The following is a 14,752-nucleotide window of genomic DNA, read 5'->3' on the forward strand; positions in this document are numbered from 1 at the left end:
CACTGGCATACAGCTGGGTGTAAATCCATTTCATTTTGCGGGAGGGGAAATAAGTATTTGTCATATCCATGGCAACAGTCTTCCACGTGCATCAAACCTGATTCCTGCGGCTGTTTTTCTTCTCAGCACATGGACAAGATCTCCATGCTGGCCTTCCACCCAGTGAAGATGCAGAGCTGCTATGAGAAGGTGGAGCTGCTGAGTCTGGAGGGCCTGCAGCAGCGCTTTGATGTCTCCAGCCCCTCAGTGTTTGTTCAAAGGGCCCAGATCCTCATGAGAAAGGTAACAATGTTGTTTACAGCATGGCTCCTAAACACATCACTGTTCTTATGCTAATGTTGAATGAGCATCTGAGGATTTACTGCCACCCAGTGTGCAAGTTGGCACATTGCAAGTAATGGGCACCTTTGTCCTTGCCTGTGTAGGTACCAGATCGACTTGGGTGGTCAGGTCACTGAGCTGTAGGGTAGTTCATTGTTATTGTTTTGATGCGGGTTTTTCGCGCATGTGCGCCGGACTGGTAGGCAAAAGGCAAACACAATGGCGGACGCAAACAGAGAAACTGACGAGTTCTCCACGTATTTTTCTTATTTAGATAACGTTGTTACTGTTTCACCGTGTCCCATCTACGGTGAAGCACCCTCGGTGGACCCAGTTCGTTTTACCCAGTCAGGCGACCCCCACTTACTTATTACCTTGAACGTAGGACGCATAAAACAGACGAGTATGCTTTTAGTTATATTTTATCTACGTAAAGACAGAGAAATAGTTACAGTCACACCAGCGCTGATGGGCCCCTGATCGGCAGGAAGGCCTCTAGTGCTCATCACACAAACATTATATGGGGATCTCGGGACACACCCATACAAGGGCGGTACACATCCAAACTGTGACATCAGCAGGGAAACTGTGTCACCTCCGGGGTAGTATCTGATAGATATGTGCCAATCTTTTGGGTCAGTGCCATCTAAGTGTGCCATGCAGTTCTGGGATAAACAGCTCGTTCCACTTGACCTTGTTGATATCCTAACAACGTACTACAAGATCGTTTTAAGAGTAAGTTGATGGTTGATGGTGTCAGATTGCCAGATCCACACAGCAAAAGCCTGAAGGGACGGAGCGAGTCTGTGAAATGCTGGCCAAGTGTTCCGTACTGCGACATACAGCTGCCTTATAAACACGCCAGGCCAGTACAGACGAGAGAGCACGAAAGCCCCTGAAACCACTGGACGGCTACAATTATTTTATATCAGGAAAAAGGCTCCAGCAACGCCCGCAACGCCCGCAACGCCATGAGGGATTAAGCGGTCAGAAAATGGATGGATGGATGGATGTTGTTCACACATGTTTGTGCAACAGCACAAATTCACCCCCACTTTAAAAGTGGGGGTGAATTTTTTTTGGTAGCAATAAAATGGGTCTCTGAGATCTAGGCAAATGGTGGACCTCAGAAACAAACGCATCACGTTTGGACTTCACTCTCCAATTTGTAAATTTCAAAACTCAAGAGATTCTAATGTTCTGAACCAAATGTATTGAATATTAGGCTCTCAAAAGGTTTTGAGCTTTAGGAATATTACATTTAATAGTATTAATTTCATAAAACCTAGAAACCTTTAAACAATAGGCTGACTGAATAATCCTTTGCATTGAGGATGTGTAGTTGGTCTTCCCCAAGGTATGGAGGATGATCTTAAGGCTGCTACACACTGTAGGTGAAAGATGAGGACTGTAGGAATCTTTAGTTGTGGCTCTAAATCTGAGACCAAAGATGACCTGTGATCAATATCTGGCAGTGTCAGATATTTAGAATGGATTTCTGACAGTGTGACAGCTGCTACAACCTACGTCTGCTGACCAGACCCATTATGATGTGAGAGGCTCCACAGATTCTGAATGTTGCTGCCCAGAAAATAAATACAAAAAAGGAATACGTTTTGAATTTCTGAATTCATTCCTGTCAGGGATAACTTGGCCTGTTTGCTCCAAGTCGTGTAGCAAACAAACCGCCACTCAGAGCATCGACCAGGGTGTTATTATGGCAGCCTAGATCAAGACTGTTAATTCATTTGGGCCCCAAAGCATTTTTTCTTCCTGTTGTTTTTGTTTTTGTGCCTTCAGTGGACTTTGATGCATTGGACTGGGACGTTCTGACAAACATATATTTTTCTATTATTTATGAAACGACGTTGACATTTGATTAAACGGATTCATCCAAAAAGAAGTATTTAATTTATTACTGGATTATTTTTTTATAAAATTTATTTGATAGTAGTTTTGTTTTGGAAGGATTTGGGCTTGAAGAGTAGTAGACAGCATGTGGCTCGAAGAGCTGATTTTGTTTATATTAAATCCAGCCGGTGTTGATGGACAGCAGACGTTGATGAAGATGCTTATATTAGTAAGTCATAAGCGATTTTGTGGGAAACAGTGATCATGCAATATGCACACACTAAGCCTGACATCGTATCAAAGATTATTAAATCAACATTGTAGGGTTTCATGTAGTAGTCTTATGAGATTGCTAAAGCCACACAGTGCAAGAAGGTAATTTACCTGTCAGACTTCCCACATATTTCTCTTTAGCTTAGTTGTAACTCATTTCTGTTTCTTTTTCACCTGTCCATTATTGATGCTGTTTATTGACTCTGTGTACAGAACTTTGTTCCTGTAGTTGTTTAAAGTACTCTATATATAGAGCTGGTATGGTATGTTGTGCAATTATACACTGTTAAGTTATTTAATGTTTCATAAATGACTCTCTGTCTGTTAAGTATTGTCTGGTGATGATCAGCTCTTAAGCTGATATCAAGACAACGGTTGAAAGGGATGAATTCGAGCACTAGCAATCTTTTAACAGCAAAACCTGCACACACAGAATAAAGGAGTGACAGCTTCTTTTCAAGTTCAAGAATTTAATAACAGGCTAATATCCTTTTAGCTAGCGGACGCTCAGCGTTAACAAATGAAAGCTTTTGCTTTAATTTTAGTCGTATTGAGTGGCTGGATAACATAAACATTAATGTCCCATCAATGTATGAAACCCTTGTGGAGATAACCTTTCTGGTAAAACTTTAAAACGCACTCGACAGTGACATGGTACCAAATGCTAGCAATGCTATATTGCTAGCCTTTGTTCAAAACGCCAGGTATACACGGTTCACAAGACCTTTCCCAATAAACCTTTTTAACTTCACCCTCAGACCGCTGCCCAAACCTGTCCTTTTCAGTTCTGTTCAGTTTGGCCATTCACGGAAGGGGCGTTGAAGGAGGAAGTTGTTGGTTTCTTCTTGGCAGGCTAGTGTTAGCCTTGCAGCAGCATGTGGCTCATGGCGTGGTCTGGATAGCTTGGAGGCCACGTTCTTTGACCGGGATGCAGTCCGATGAGCAGGGGTTTTCCTCAGCATACAGCCTTCAGCTAAATGGGTGTTCACTTCCTTGTACAGGCTGAGGAAAAATACACAGAGCTGTTTCGCATGCAGGGATCTTTGCTCCTGCATCTGATTGTGGGTTAAGACAGCAACTTAGCTCTGTGTTTGCCCCGACATGTTCGTCCGGATTCAGTCAGGTCCTCTGCTGAAGCAGGCAGTCGGGTCTAGCAGACCCTGGATCAACGTGGCTGGTCCAGGGAATCTTTCAGCTGCTGGCTTGTGTGTCAGTGAGGGCCGACCAGGCCCTCATGGTCTGGCCTCCTTTGTCTGCTCTCAGAGAGCTGTAGTGGAGCTGAACAGGTCTGCAGAAGAATGCTGAAGTGGGAAGAAGTGGGCACTCTTTGTCTGTGCTGTGTCTTATCTGTTAGGAGGGCACAGCTGACCTCCTGCTGGGAGAAAGGGCCGTCCAAGCCTTGAGAGTCTCGTGTTACGGGCAGAGTGGAATTCCTTTGTGAATCATCCACTGTTCAGGACTTCAATCTATGTTACTATCATCATGGCATGTTATGGCACAACAGGTACGTCCAGTTAAAGGTATACTATGCAACCGGGGTTGATTTTCTAGCGAGGCTCCCCCCAGAGGACGAAAGTAAAAGTGCACTGTCGTAAAGATGCTCAGCTGTTCTGGTTCCTCCGTCAAGCCAGGCGCGGTTGTTTTGAGCTTAGCAGACAGGCGAACGCAACGAAAAGTGGAAAAAACGGCAGTACAAACAATGACTAACACAGTGAAGGTATGAACATCAAGCTTCCCGCAGCGCTATCTTGGCGAGGCGGCCGCGGCCTCGCCAGTTTTATTATTATTATTATTATTATTATTATTTCTTTATTTTTTTTTATGTTGGCGAGACGCTACCGCCACCGCCTCGCCAAGCCGCAGCCGCCGCCGCCGCCTCGCCGCCGCCGCGGTAGCGTCTCGCCAACATAAAAAAAAAAAAAAAAAAAGATTATAATAATAATAATAATAAAACTCGATATGCTTGCATGTTTATTTGACGTTAACACGCGGTTCTTTGTTGTTGCTTTCGCGCATGCATATAGTGAATGGCAGGGCAAAAACACATGGAGTTCTCGCCGTAAAGCGAGACTTCTGTGTGTGCGGGCCGTGAGCTCTTGCAATTGCAAGTGCGGTATTTCCCCCACAGACCCCCAGGGCGCCCGAGAAAACCTTTGTTCGACCTGAAATGACTCATTTAATCATCCAAATCGGTATGGAACACATTAATTAACTGAAAAATGTTGCATAGTATGCCTTTAAATCTGTCTGGCTAATTCAGCATATATTCCAGCTCTAATGTGACCAGATGGAAGGTATCTGAAGCTAAAAAAAAAATGAAGCAACACATGGTTGGAGCAGCATGGGGAAGTACTACAGGACACTCAGGTGCTGTTGCCAGTGAAAGGATTAGGGCATAATGAGGTCGGTGTGAGAGAGCTGTTCGACCCAAGGTTATTAACACTTTGTCATTGTTTGAACTCATCAGAACATGCGGTTAAAGTTTAGAATAAATCTTGGTATCAAGTAACTGAAGTTTCTTTTTGCCTTTTATCAAAGCAAAAACAGTGAGATATAGTGAATATTGTTTTCTAGAGAGGTCACTGGAGTAAAAATGTCTTTCTTATCATTTCTGTTTATTCTCAGCAAATGGACGATGCCGTGTACACGTTTGAACAGATCCTTCACCAGAGTCTGGAATCTCAGGGAACTGAAGATCTCTGTAAGACCATCCAGCGTTGTCAGGATAGAGTCATAAAGGTACAACACACACACATCCTTGCTTAAAAGCCTTACTGAGGACCATGCCTTGACTTTTGACTTCTGTTTATTTCCAACCCTTTCTATGGTCTTACCCTGACCCTAACCTGAGCCTAACTGACACTTTAGTCCTAAACCTAACCCCTAGCCAAAAAATGAGGACCAAAAGAAATTTCAATTTGTGTCCTCACCACAAAATAGTGGATAATATCAAGAAGTGCACTGTGTGGTAAGATTCATTATCTTCTGCTTGTAGCCTTCTGTTGGCTGGCTAGCGCTGGCAGCAACACAGCACCGAGCTGTGACCGTAGCCTGCAAAGTAGTTTTAACTCACACCCTGGTTTACGATAATGCTTATCCTGTGCAAATAGGGCTAAAGATGAAGAAAATAAGACAGCTGTGAACTTGTTCAAGACTGGGGAAAAGAAGAGCTAATTACAGGCCTATCACAGCAGAAGTCTCACTGCACAGGTTTTCTAGAAATCTTCTGACCCTGAACCAGGATTCAGCGAGTCTGTAACAGACCGTCGACTCATGATCAAACTTTCCTTACATCTCACTCATGCTTCAAGATTTTGTCCAGGACAGCCGATAATCACATAGTTTGAACCTGGCTTTAAAACCAAAGCCTACTCATGCTGGAAGGGAAATGAGGAATGTATGTGCTGTAAGCTTGTCTTGCTACTTCTATGCTTGTTTTCTTCAGAAATTTGACTATGACAGCAGTACAGTGAGAAAACGTTTCTTCCGTGAGGCTCTCCTCCAGATCTTCATCCCCTACATGCTGAAGCAGCTCGGTCCATCCTGTGCCTCGGTGAGTCTATTTCTTTTTACATTTACCCGAGAGAACATGATGATCTGGAGTGATGCAATGTGTTTTGAAAAGACACCTGCATTGATGTTGAGAAGTTCATACTTTTCTTGTTGTTAACCCCCAGGAGCTTCCTCGCTTCCGGGAGCTGATCTTTGAGGACTTTTCCCGCTTCATCCTGGTGGAGAACATCTACGAAGAAGTGGTTCTGCACTCTGTGATGAAGGACATCATGATGGGTCAGTCTTCTCAGAGGGCTTTCTGTTTTGGATTCCCTCATTGGTCAATCTGTATACCCGATCAGCTCCCTCCACACATTTAAAGGCAATTTTCAGCTAAAAGAAAGAAAACCAGTGGGATTATCCAGCAGTTCTGATCAATGACCAACCTAACGTCTTTTGTCGATATGGGCCAATACATTGGCTTTGTAAGCATTTTGTAGATTTTCTTTATGGTACTGTGTGCCACTGATATAATATGATACCAACCATAACATGTTACCAGGTTCTTGATGCAGTTGGCGCATGCCTTTATTAGCAAGGCAGCGATTTTTGGTTTTAAGGTTGTAGTTTTTAGAGAAATGTCTGATTTTTCCATGTCATTGACCTGAGTGATGGTTTTGGCTTTAGTCACAAAGCTAAAAAGGAGCAGCCAAGGAATGTGGATAACAGAATGGATGTTGTATTGATGAGTGAAGTGATGATTCTCACGGTTCCAACAAAATGTTGCTGGTTCAGGTTAGAGACTAATAAAACATGGAAAGATCACTACAGGAACAGTCCTCACACACATTCAAAGCCACAGGCAGAAAGCAGTCGTAATTCATAGAGCAAACACACATGGAGATGGTTTCCCTTTCCACCCATGTGCTGCTCCGTGCCATTTTTCAGGATTATAATTAATTTAGTCACCAAGTGTTCAGACTTGTCTTCAGGAAGCGTGTCGACTCGGATACATGGTCAGCTAAGGAGTCAGAATTCAAAGCTGCAATAAAAGAAACAGAAACGTGACCAAAGAACGGCTACTTGAACATCCTACTGGAGAAGTGAAGGTGTGGCAGTTTTGGATTTACAAGATAGCATACAGCATAAACAGTTAGCCCTACCTGCAGAGAGAACTGCGCCACCAAGCGATTCAGATACATCAGATATAACCTGTCTGTCTGAGCATCGTCGTTACTAAGAAACAGAAATAGCTTTAAACCTTGGTTCTGTTGACGTTGATTTAACTCCACTAATTGATGCTCAACCTCAACCTTTTCTCTCTGTGTTCTAGCTGTGAAGGAGGCAGCTGTCCAGCGGAGACACAACCTGTACAGGGACAGCATTGTCCTTAGCAACAGTGACCCCAGCCTCCACCTGCTGGGAGAAAACCCATCCATTGACTGGGCAGAGAAGTATGGAGGGACGCAGGGGGAAGGAGAGGAACCCCAGGAGGTTTCTGGGGTTGATGGTGAACCCCAGAAGAGGAGAAGGGTAAAGCAGGTGGTGTCCATGATCCAAGTGGAAGGCTCCGGTGAGTTGTTCAAGGAGCCGCCTTCCATTGATGTAATCCAGGAGGAGGCTGATGGAACTGGGGAGGAGAAAGCCGATGGTAAAGCCTCCTTTGACAGTTTGGGTATTGGAGATCCGGTCTGTTCAGAGAGCCCTCCAGACACATCCAATGGTTCAGCCTTAAAGGGAGAGGAAGCCAACCCAGAGGAGCTGAGTAGAGAAACGGGCCTTGTAAAGGTTGAATCAGCTGTGGAAGGGGCCTCAGGTGATGTAGAGGAGAAAAAGGGAGAAAACCCCCAGCCTGTGATTGAAGAGGAGCTGTCCCCAAACAAGGAGTCGGAGGAGTTGCCTCCACCATGTCCTGAGGAAGTGTTACCTGGAAGGTCTGAAGCAATTCCAGAGAAGCCTTCAGACTTGTCCAGTGATGTTGTTTTAGAGGAGGAGGAAGCTAATGCAGATCTGGTTAAAGAAAACAGTGCACTGAGTAATCCCACTGTAGACGGTGTTTCAGTCGCAAAGGAGGAGCTTAAGGAAGTTTGTAAAGCAGGGGTTAAGGAGGAGGCACTGTGCAACCACAAGAATGAGGAGGAGGGTCTGCCACTCCTTCCTCCGTCAGACGAAACACCATCTGAAGCTACACAGACAACCCCAGAGAACCCCCCAGAAGTGTCCAATGATTCATCGTTGAAAGAAGGTGAGGCAAAAGCAGATGACCCAGAGGTCCAAGAGGTTCAACTGAAGGCTGAACCAGCTGGAGAGGGACCTTCGGTTAACATACAGGGGGAGGGAAAGAGAGAAGACAACCAGCCAGTGTCAGAGGAGCTACCAGCCATCAACCAGCAGGAGTCAGATGAGACGGTGCCGGTGACAGCTCAACCCGCGGAATCAACTCCAGACAACCCTGTACTCATACATAACGACAGCGGCTTCCAGTCTCCCACCAGTGAGGTGGCGAAGCAGGGGGAGGTGACTGCTACATCCGACCCACAGGCCTAAGAGTACTTCCCTCTGGGGAAGGAGGCACATGTAGCCTCATCAGCGGACGCAGGGCACGGAACCTGTGACACTGAGAACCAGAATCAGTGATGAAATGATGTCAACATGGAGCTCTCAGTCTGAACCCTGCTCCATTTAATTTCCTTTCCTTTTCTTTTTTTTTTTTTTTTTTTTTTTTAGCAGTAACCGACGTGGCGTTCTGATGTAATTGCCTTCAGTTGCCACAGCAGCGATCACTCTGAGCGGCCTGTTTTCACTGAGCATGTCTGAGTCAAGCGCCAATTTCACAGCTTCTCATTCACCAGGAAGACCCTCAGCTTTTACTCTACTCCTACCACACACTTCTTTTCTCTTCATCTAAAAAATACGAGCACAGTGAATGATCGGGTGTCTGAAGTGGTGTTGGAAACAATGACCAGTTACTTGAACACTCCTATAAAGGTGCCTTTGGTGAAAAGCTTGTTCATGTAGCTTTTCGGTAGGTTTTAACAAACTGCTGTAGTCTTTAAAAATCTGCTGCAGCTAGTGTCTTTTATCAGTTGATCTGATGGTCTGTTATTTTTTTTTTCTTTTGGGGGAGGGGGGGGGGATCAGCAAGATGACTAGCTCAGACCAAGTAGGAATAAGTCCAGCAATGAATTAAACCGGTTCCAATCAACCAGTCCTTGATGGTTCCAGAGTGGAACAATGATATGTATTCAACCCACAGATGAATGATGAGCAAGAGCTAAACATGTTCTAGCCTGTCTGAGAAAACTATTTCTGAGTTTCTGTCATTGCAACCCTGAGCATATTATGTATAAAAGTTTGACTGGAACAGAGACCCACCTGTCACTTTTATTCATCTTTTTTTTATCATTTCATGATTTTTTTGCAGAATTCTTCCTTTTCTGTTATTTATTATTTTGCACTCTTTTCTTTTTTTTGACTAGAGTATGTTTTATGTAATTGTCTCTTGTGTAAATCAAATCAAACTGTTATTGATAATAAACCCTCATCCATTAAATCTGAACCTGGTCTTGGTTCATTTTGGGAAGGTGGTGACTGGAAGGCTGTCTGTCATAGACTTTGCTCTGAGCTGGAATGGCCCAGATCTCCATTTGTAGACCCTCTAAATTATCAAGACGACCTGCCATCCCAGGCCTCCTTGATCTTAGAATCCCATGACTCTGTTACCCTGAAGTGCTGGGCTCAAAAGAAGTGTGTGAATTTCTGTCAGTATGTCAAAAGTATGGCTTGAGCTTTCTTTTTAGTTTTTTTTAAATTGGATAAATCACTCAACTCTTTCATGATTAAATAAGTTTAAATAACTGTTAAATCAAGAAATATAACCCTGTCTTGTTTAATAACAAATCAAGATGAATGTATCCATTAAGATACTCGACAAACATGGCTACCTCTCCAAAAAATAGGGTGAAAGTGCAGAGAAAGAGGCATGGCTGAGATATATTGACCAATAGAATTATAGCAAGAAAGAGCTCCATGTAAATATGCAACAACCCTTAATGTTAGCAAGGTGTACCTAATAAATTGGCTGGTGAGTGTATAAAGTTGTACAACGCTGGACTCTTTCTGCAAAAAGTCTTTGTCATCAGAATACAATACTATCTTCTTGGGCCAAGGATGACCTTACAATAGGCTGGACTTTGGCACGCAACACAATCTAATTGGCTCTATGCAAATACTGTGGGCAGGCTAGCTTTTGCACACTTTCATTCAGGGGAATATACTGGACGTGTGTGTTTTCCAGGCATGTATCAAATTACAATAGACCTAGAGATAGGAGAGAGTGAAGACCTTGAACAGCAGTGTTTCTCTGCTCTGAGAAGATTGTCAGTACCAACAGAATTTTGTTACGAATACAAAGGAAGTTTCTATGAAATACCATTAAGCATTGCTACAAATGATTAGTACCACACAGGCTATCCAATGAATGTCAACCATCAATTCAGACAGTTAACAACCAGTACATGACTGCTATAACTTTTTTGTTTTTTTGCAAATGAGCTTGGGAAGGTCTTACCTGACTCCGCCAGATCTGCGAGTGAAACCTTGAAAGCTCGCGAGATCAGGATGGTCTCACGAGGCTAGGGAAGGTCATCTCTAACTGCACATCACTGCTGATTGGTTGATCAGCTGGTCTCATATTCCCCCTGCCAGGAGGCTGCTGGGGTGACGATTCGGAGAAAGACGGAATCCAAATAGAGCCACAGAGAGCAAGAGGTTTAGCTCAGCTCATCAATTTTTTTAATGTTAGATGCTGTAAAGATTTTTGTGTTGGTCTAACTTTTTTCCCCTCAATACCTCAATGTGCTCACCATATCTCAGTGACTTTCTTTAAGAGCATTTTTTTCTTAAAGTTTAATTCAGTTCAGGATGAATCCAAAGAGGGAATCTATCCAACTTCGTGGACCAAACCGACAAGGTGCCATCTCCCTGCCAAAGAAAACCCTTCAGGCCAGAAAAAGGCTGTTGTCCTCAGATTTCCCTCCACCAGCTGAGCTGGAAATGGTTTGGTGAGAACCACAGGTTCAGAGACCTCTGACTCGCTGAGAGGCAACAAGACTAAATCTGGACCACAGGCCGGGCAATGAGTCATTGAATTCGTTTAGGTGCGTCAAACCTGGTGACCATCTAAAACAATGCAGTGCAGTGATAACCAGTGTTCCCTCTAAACTAATCGCGCACAGCATGTGGCTTCAGTGCGCACAGCAAATGTATGCTGCGCAGAAAATAAAATCCAAGTTAAACTGTATAAAAATAAATAATAATAAACCAAGTTATTTTGTACAATTTCGCAACTCTGGTGAGACAGTTTTCCACTGTCTCGCTCTGTGAGCGCCAGGTGCTGATCTGAGCGCACCGCTGATTGGTGGGTGGAGCAGACGTCTTTATTGGGCAGGTTGCGGTGTGCGTCTTTGTTCTGGACTCCGTTAAAAAAAAAAATTGCCGGTCCACCCGAAGTAAAAAGCTGCTGCTCTTAGTAGTTCTACCTCACTCTGTCATACTCAGCGTTTCCAGTTGTGGAACAGCCGATACTTGACCGCAGTACCTGGACTATGGCGCTAGCTGGTGGCACCGAATTGCTGACTGGTCCAGTTTTACACTTCTCATTATTAGGCCAAAGTTCCAGCAAGACTGATTCAGCTAATTGGTCCGCAGGATGTGCAAACATGCCCAGTTCCGGCCCAGATCCTGTTGGGGTGAGTGAAGCGAACTCTGTGACAGCTGCAGCTACCTTAGGACAGAGGAGGAAGGAGGAGCGTCTCTGCGTCACACGCTGACGTTCCTTCGCTGCTGCTCAGTGGCAACATCGGCTGGAGAGTGGCGACGCTTGGACCCTCCTCACAACTGAGCCGCTGTGTCCTGCTGTCGGTCCCTCGGTTAGTCAGAGGTTCTGCCCTCCCTTAGACGCCAGGGGATGGAGGGATGATCCAGACCGACTCATCGCCGCAGCACCTTCTTTCTCCTTCCTCCGCCTGTTCTTCTGCGGCTCTGTCTCCGCTCTCCGCATTCGCCGCTGGAGTCGTGGCCAGGATGCGGACTTCGCTGCTCGGGCGGGCTGCGGTGTTTGCGGCCCTGTTGGCCCTCAGCACCTGCCTGACAGGTAAGAGTGATCCGCCGCAGGGTGGCTGCGGATCGCTGAGTCCGGGGTGTCCGTTCACTGATATGGCTCCGCGCATTTGGCTACTATCTCCAGTCTGCGGGAAACTGCCGCTTAGCTGCTGCTCTCTGTTCCTTTCCAGCTGTTCAGCATGGAGTCTCTGCTCTGTTGTTTCTTTCTATGTGTTGGCCAACAATGCGGTTTTAGCAGCTGTTTCTTCAAGACAATAATCCTTCTAATAGTTGTTGAGCTCATTTAGTGTGGCAGTAGATCAAAGAGCGGTCTGCGGTCTGATCAACCTGATAAACAGTTGATGACAGCTTTTGTTTGCTTTTTTTTCTTTGTTTTTGGAGCAGAGAGATGTGGTGTTGAAGCTTTAAGTTCACACAGAACTCTGTGGAGAGGAAGCAGAGGTGAGAGCTGCCCAGGAGCAGTTGATGTGGTGTGGAAGCAGCTGTGGAAAGATCCCTGGTCTACATGGTCAGTGGCAGAAAAGTGGAAGGTCTATTCAAAGTCTTAAAAAAAGAGTCTATGAGGGGAATGCGGGTATTGTAGCTTATCAAATGTGAAGCTCCTGGGCCTCTAAGTGCCTGCTGTCATAACCCAAGTGATGCCATGGTGGCTGTCTCTGGGTGACGTGGGTCTTTGTACCAGGAAGGCCTTATGACAGAAGTGCCATCAGGAAAGAGACACGAAACTCAGGGGAGCAGGGAATGGCCAGGAGGTTACTGGACCTGCTGCTGGGTGTGTAGGACTAGGTTATCGTGGCAGAGGTGTGACCGTCATCTGGCAGCTCTCAGGAACACATTCCCGCTGTCAGCTGGTGAGCTTGATCAGAGTGTGACATCACTACGCCTCTAAAATGGAGACAGGCCATTTCTTTTCAGAGCGTTTTCAGTATTGGGTTGTGTGGGTTTTTCTTCAGCATGTTGGTGTTAATGGGACCCAAATAGTCCTTCAGTAATGCTTATTTTAGCAGTCATTCTAAATATAATGACTGGATATGCTGCTAATCTGGAGAAGAGCTGTTTGACTTCTGTTGTTCTCATCCATTTTCAGGTTGATTCTTGGGTATGCGTATCTTTTCTATCATAGCAACTGTACATCAGAATTTCAGAATAATCAACAATTGTTCTAATCCATCCCATCCACTTTCTGCATGGGGCGAGCATCTGTTCTCTGTACAGCTGTAAATGTCACCCTGATGCCTCACTAAACCATGTAACATTAACAGCATATTAGAGTTTCCTGTGATTCATCAATTCGATTTTTTTTCTCCTCTGATCTTTGAAGTACACAGTTCTAAAAAAACACTAGACATGTTGAACCTTAATTGGGTTCGTCTTCATTGTTTACAGATCCTGCAAAGCACAGTTTGGAATTTGTTGAGCCTTTTTTCTGTTGGTGAAAATGAAAGATGAATTCAGTAGTTTATTTGGCATGTAAGGCAAGCCAAGTTTATTTATATAGCACCTTTCAGTAACAAGATGATTCAATGTGCTGTAGACCCCCAAAGTAATCCATCCATCCATCCATCCATCCAACATGCAAAAATGAGAACATGCAAAGACTATGGAGAAAGACCCCAGACCAGAATTCAAACCAGGAACCGCTTGCTGCTGGGCAATGCTACCAACGGTGGCATCGTGCAGTCAGAGTTTGTAATCTAGACTGGTACACATTTTCACAAACGGCATAAGAAATTTTACAACTCATAGACGGTCTTAAACAATATTTTCAGATGTAGAATACACACCTTTTCTACGTGTCTCTGCTTCAGAACTCCTGAGTCAAAAAACGATGTCGACAGCAGGGCTCTGCAGAACTTTATACTGAGGAGGTGATTCAGTCATTTGATTCAGTTGTGTTGGACCAGGGACATTTCTAAAACTTCTAGAACACTGGAACTCTTTGGTTTGCACGAGTTTTAAATGGTGAAAAAGATGGCTGCCTGGTAGCATGTCCAGGTGGTTTCAGACATGTTGCCATGGAGATGGCCATAAATACAGCAGTCTCTTACTTAAAGATATCCATGCTCCTCATGTTTTCATTCATTGCACACAGAGTGATGCATTTCAAGCATTTGTTTGTTAATTTGGATGACTATGGCTTAAAACTAATGAAACCCCTAATTACTTTTCTCTGCATTTGTCATGTCAAGCCACTCCTGAAGCAGCGACAATGTCAGAAGCGCCTGACCTGGGCTAAAGAGAATATGGACTGGGCTGTTGACTTAGACTTAGACTTATTGTCATTTTGTATACACAGAGTGCATACAGAACGAAATTTCGTTTTCACACAGCTCAGAAATATTGCAGTAACTCTACAGGATACCTTGCAGTGAATTACAGTACAGGATAAAGTGCAGTGATAAATCGCAGTCACTTACAGGATAAATTTCAATTTACTTCCGGATAAAGTGCAGCAGTGAACAGTAGGCAGTTGAAATGTAAACAATGTAAACCAAATGTAGACAAATATGCAGTAGGGTGCAGCAGTGATTTAAAAGTAGACAGTTGCATTGTACACAGTTTTGCAGTACGTTTCCGGTTAAGGTGCAGCATCAATTTTGCAGGATACGATACAATGTGCAAATGTGCAAATTAGCGAATCTAGTGTGGTACACTTTTATACTTCAGCAGTTCAACAGTCTGATGGCAGCAG

General features: G+C 44.4%; 2 protein-coding genes across 2 annotated transcripts in view; both read left to right on the forward strand.

The window, feature by feature from the left end:
* niban2b (niban apoptosis regulator 2b) overlaps positions 1–9,490 on the forward strand; it is a 102,994-nt gene extending 93,504 nt beyond the window's left edge. Inside the window, exons 10-14 of the mRNA XM_036144714.1 lie at positions 127–282; positions 5,071–5,184; positions 5,891–5,998; positions 6,123–6,234; positions 7,271–9,490. Coding sequence (XP_036000607.1) covers positions 127–282; positions 5,071–5,184; positions 5,891–5,998; positions 6,123–6,234; positions 7,271–8,484 — 1,704 coding nt within the window. The 3' untranslated portion in view covers positions 8,485–9,490. The remainder of the gene's footprint in view (positions 1–126; positions 283–5,070; positions 5,185–5,890; positions 5,999–6,122; positions 6,235–7,270) is intronic.
* A 2,220-nt stretch (positions 9,491–11,710) lies between these two features.
* npdc1b (neural proliferation, differentiation and control, 1b) overlaps positions 11,711–14,752 on the forward strand; it is a 29,996-nt gene continuing 26,954 nt past the window's right edge. Inside the window, exon 1 of the mRNA XM_012856345.3 lies at positions 11,711–12,091. Within this exon, the coding sequence (XP_012711799.3) occupies positions 11,914–12,091 (178 nt within the window). The 5' untranslated portion in view covers positions 11,711–11,913. The remainder of the gene's footprint in view (positions 12,092–14,752) is intronic.

This window comes from Fundulus heteroclitus, chromosome 12 (assembly GCF_011125445.2).
Source record: "Fundulus heteroclitus isolate FHET01 chromosome 12, MU-UCD_Fhet_4.1, whole genome shotgun sequence".
In the NCBI taxonomy this organism is placed as follows: domain Eukaryota; kingdom Metazoa; phylum Chordata; class Actinopteri; order Cyprinodontiformes; family Fundulidae; genus Fundulus; species Fundulus heteroclitus.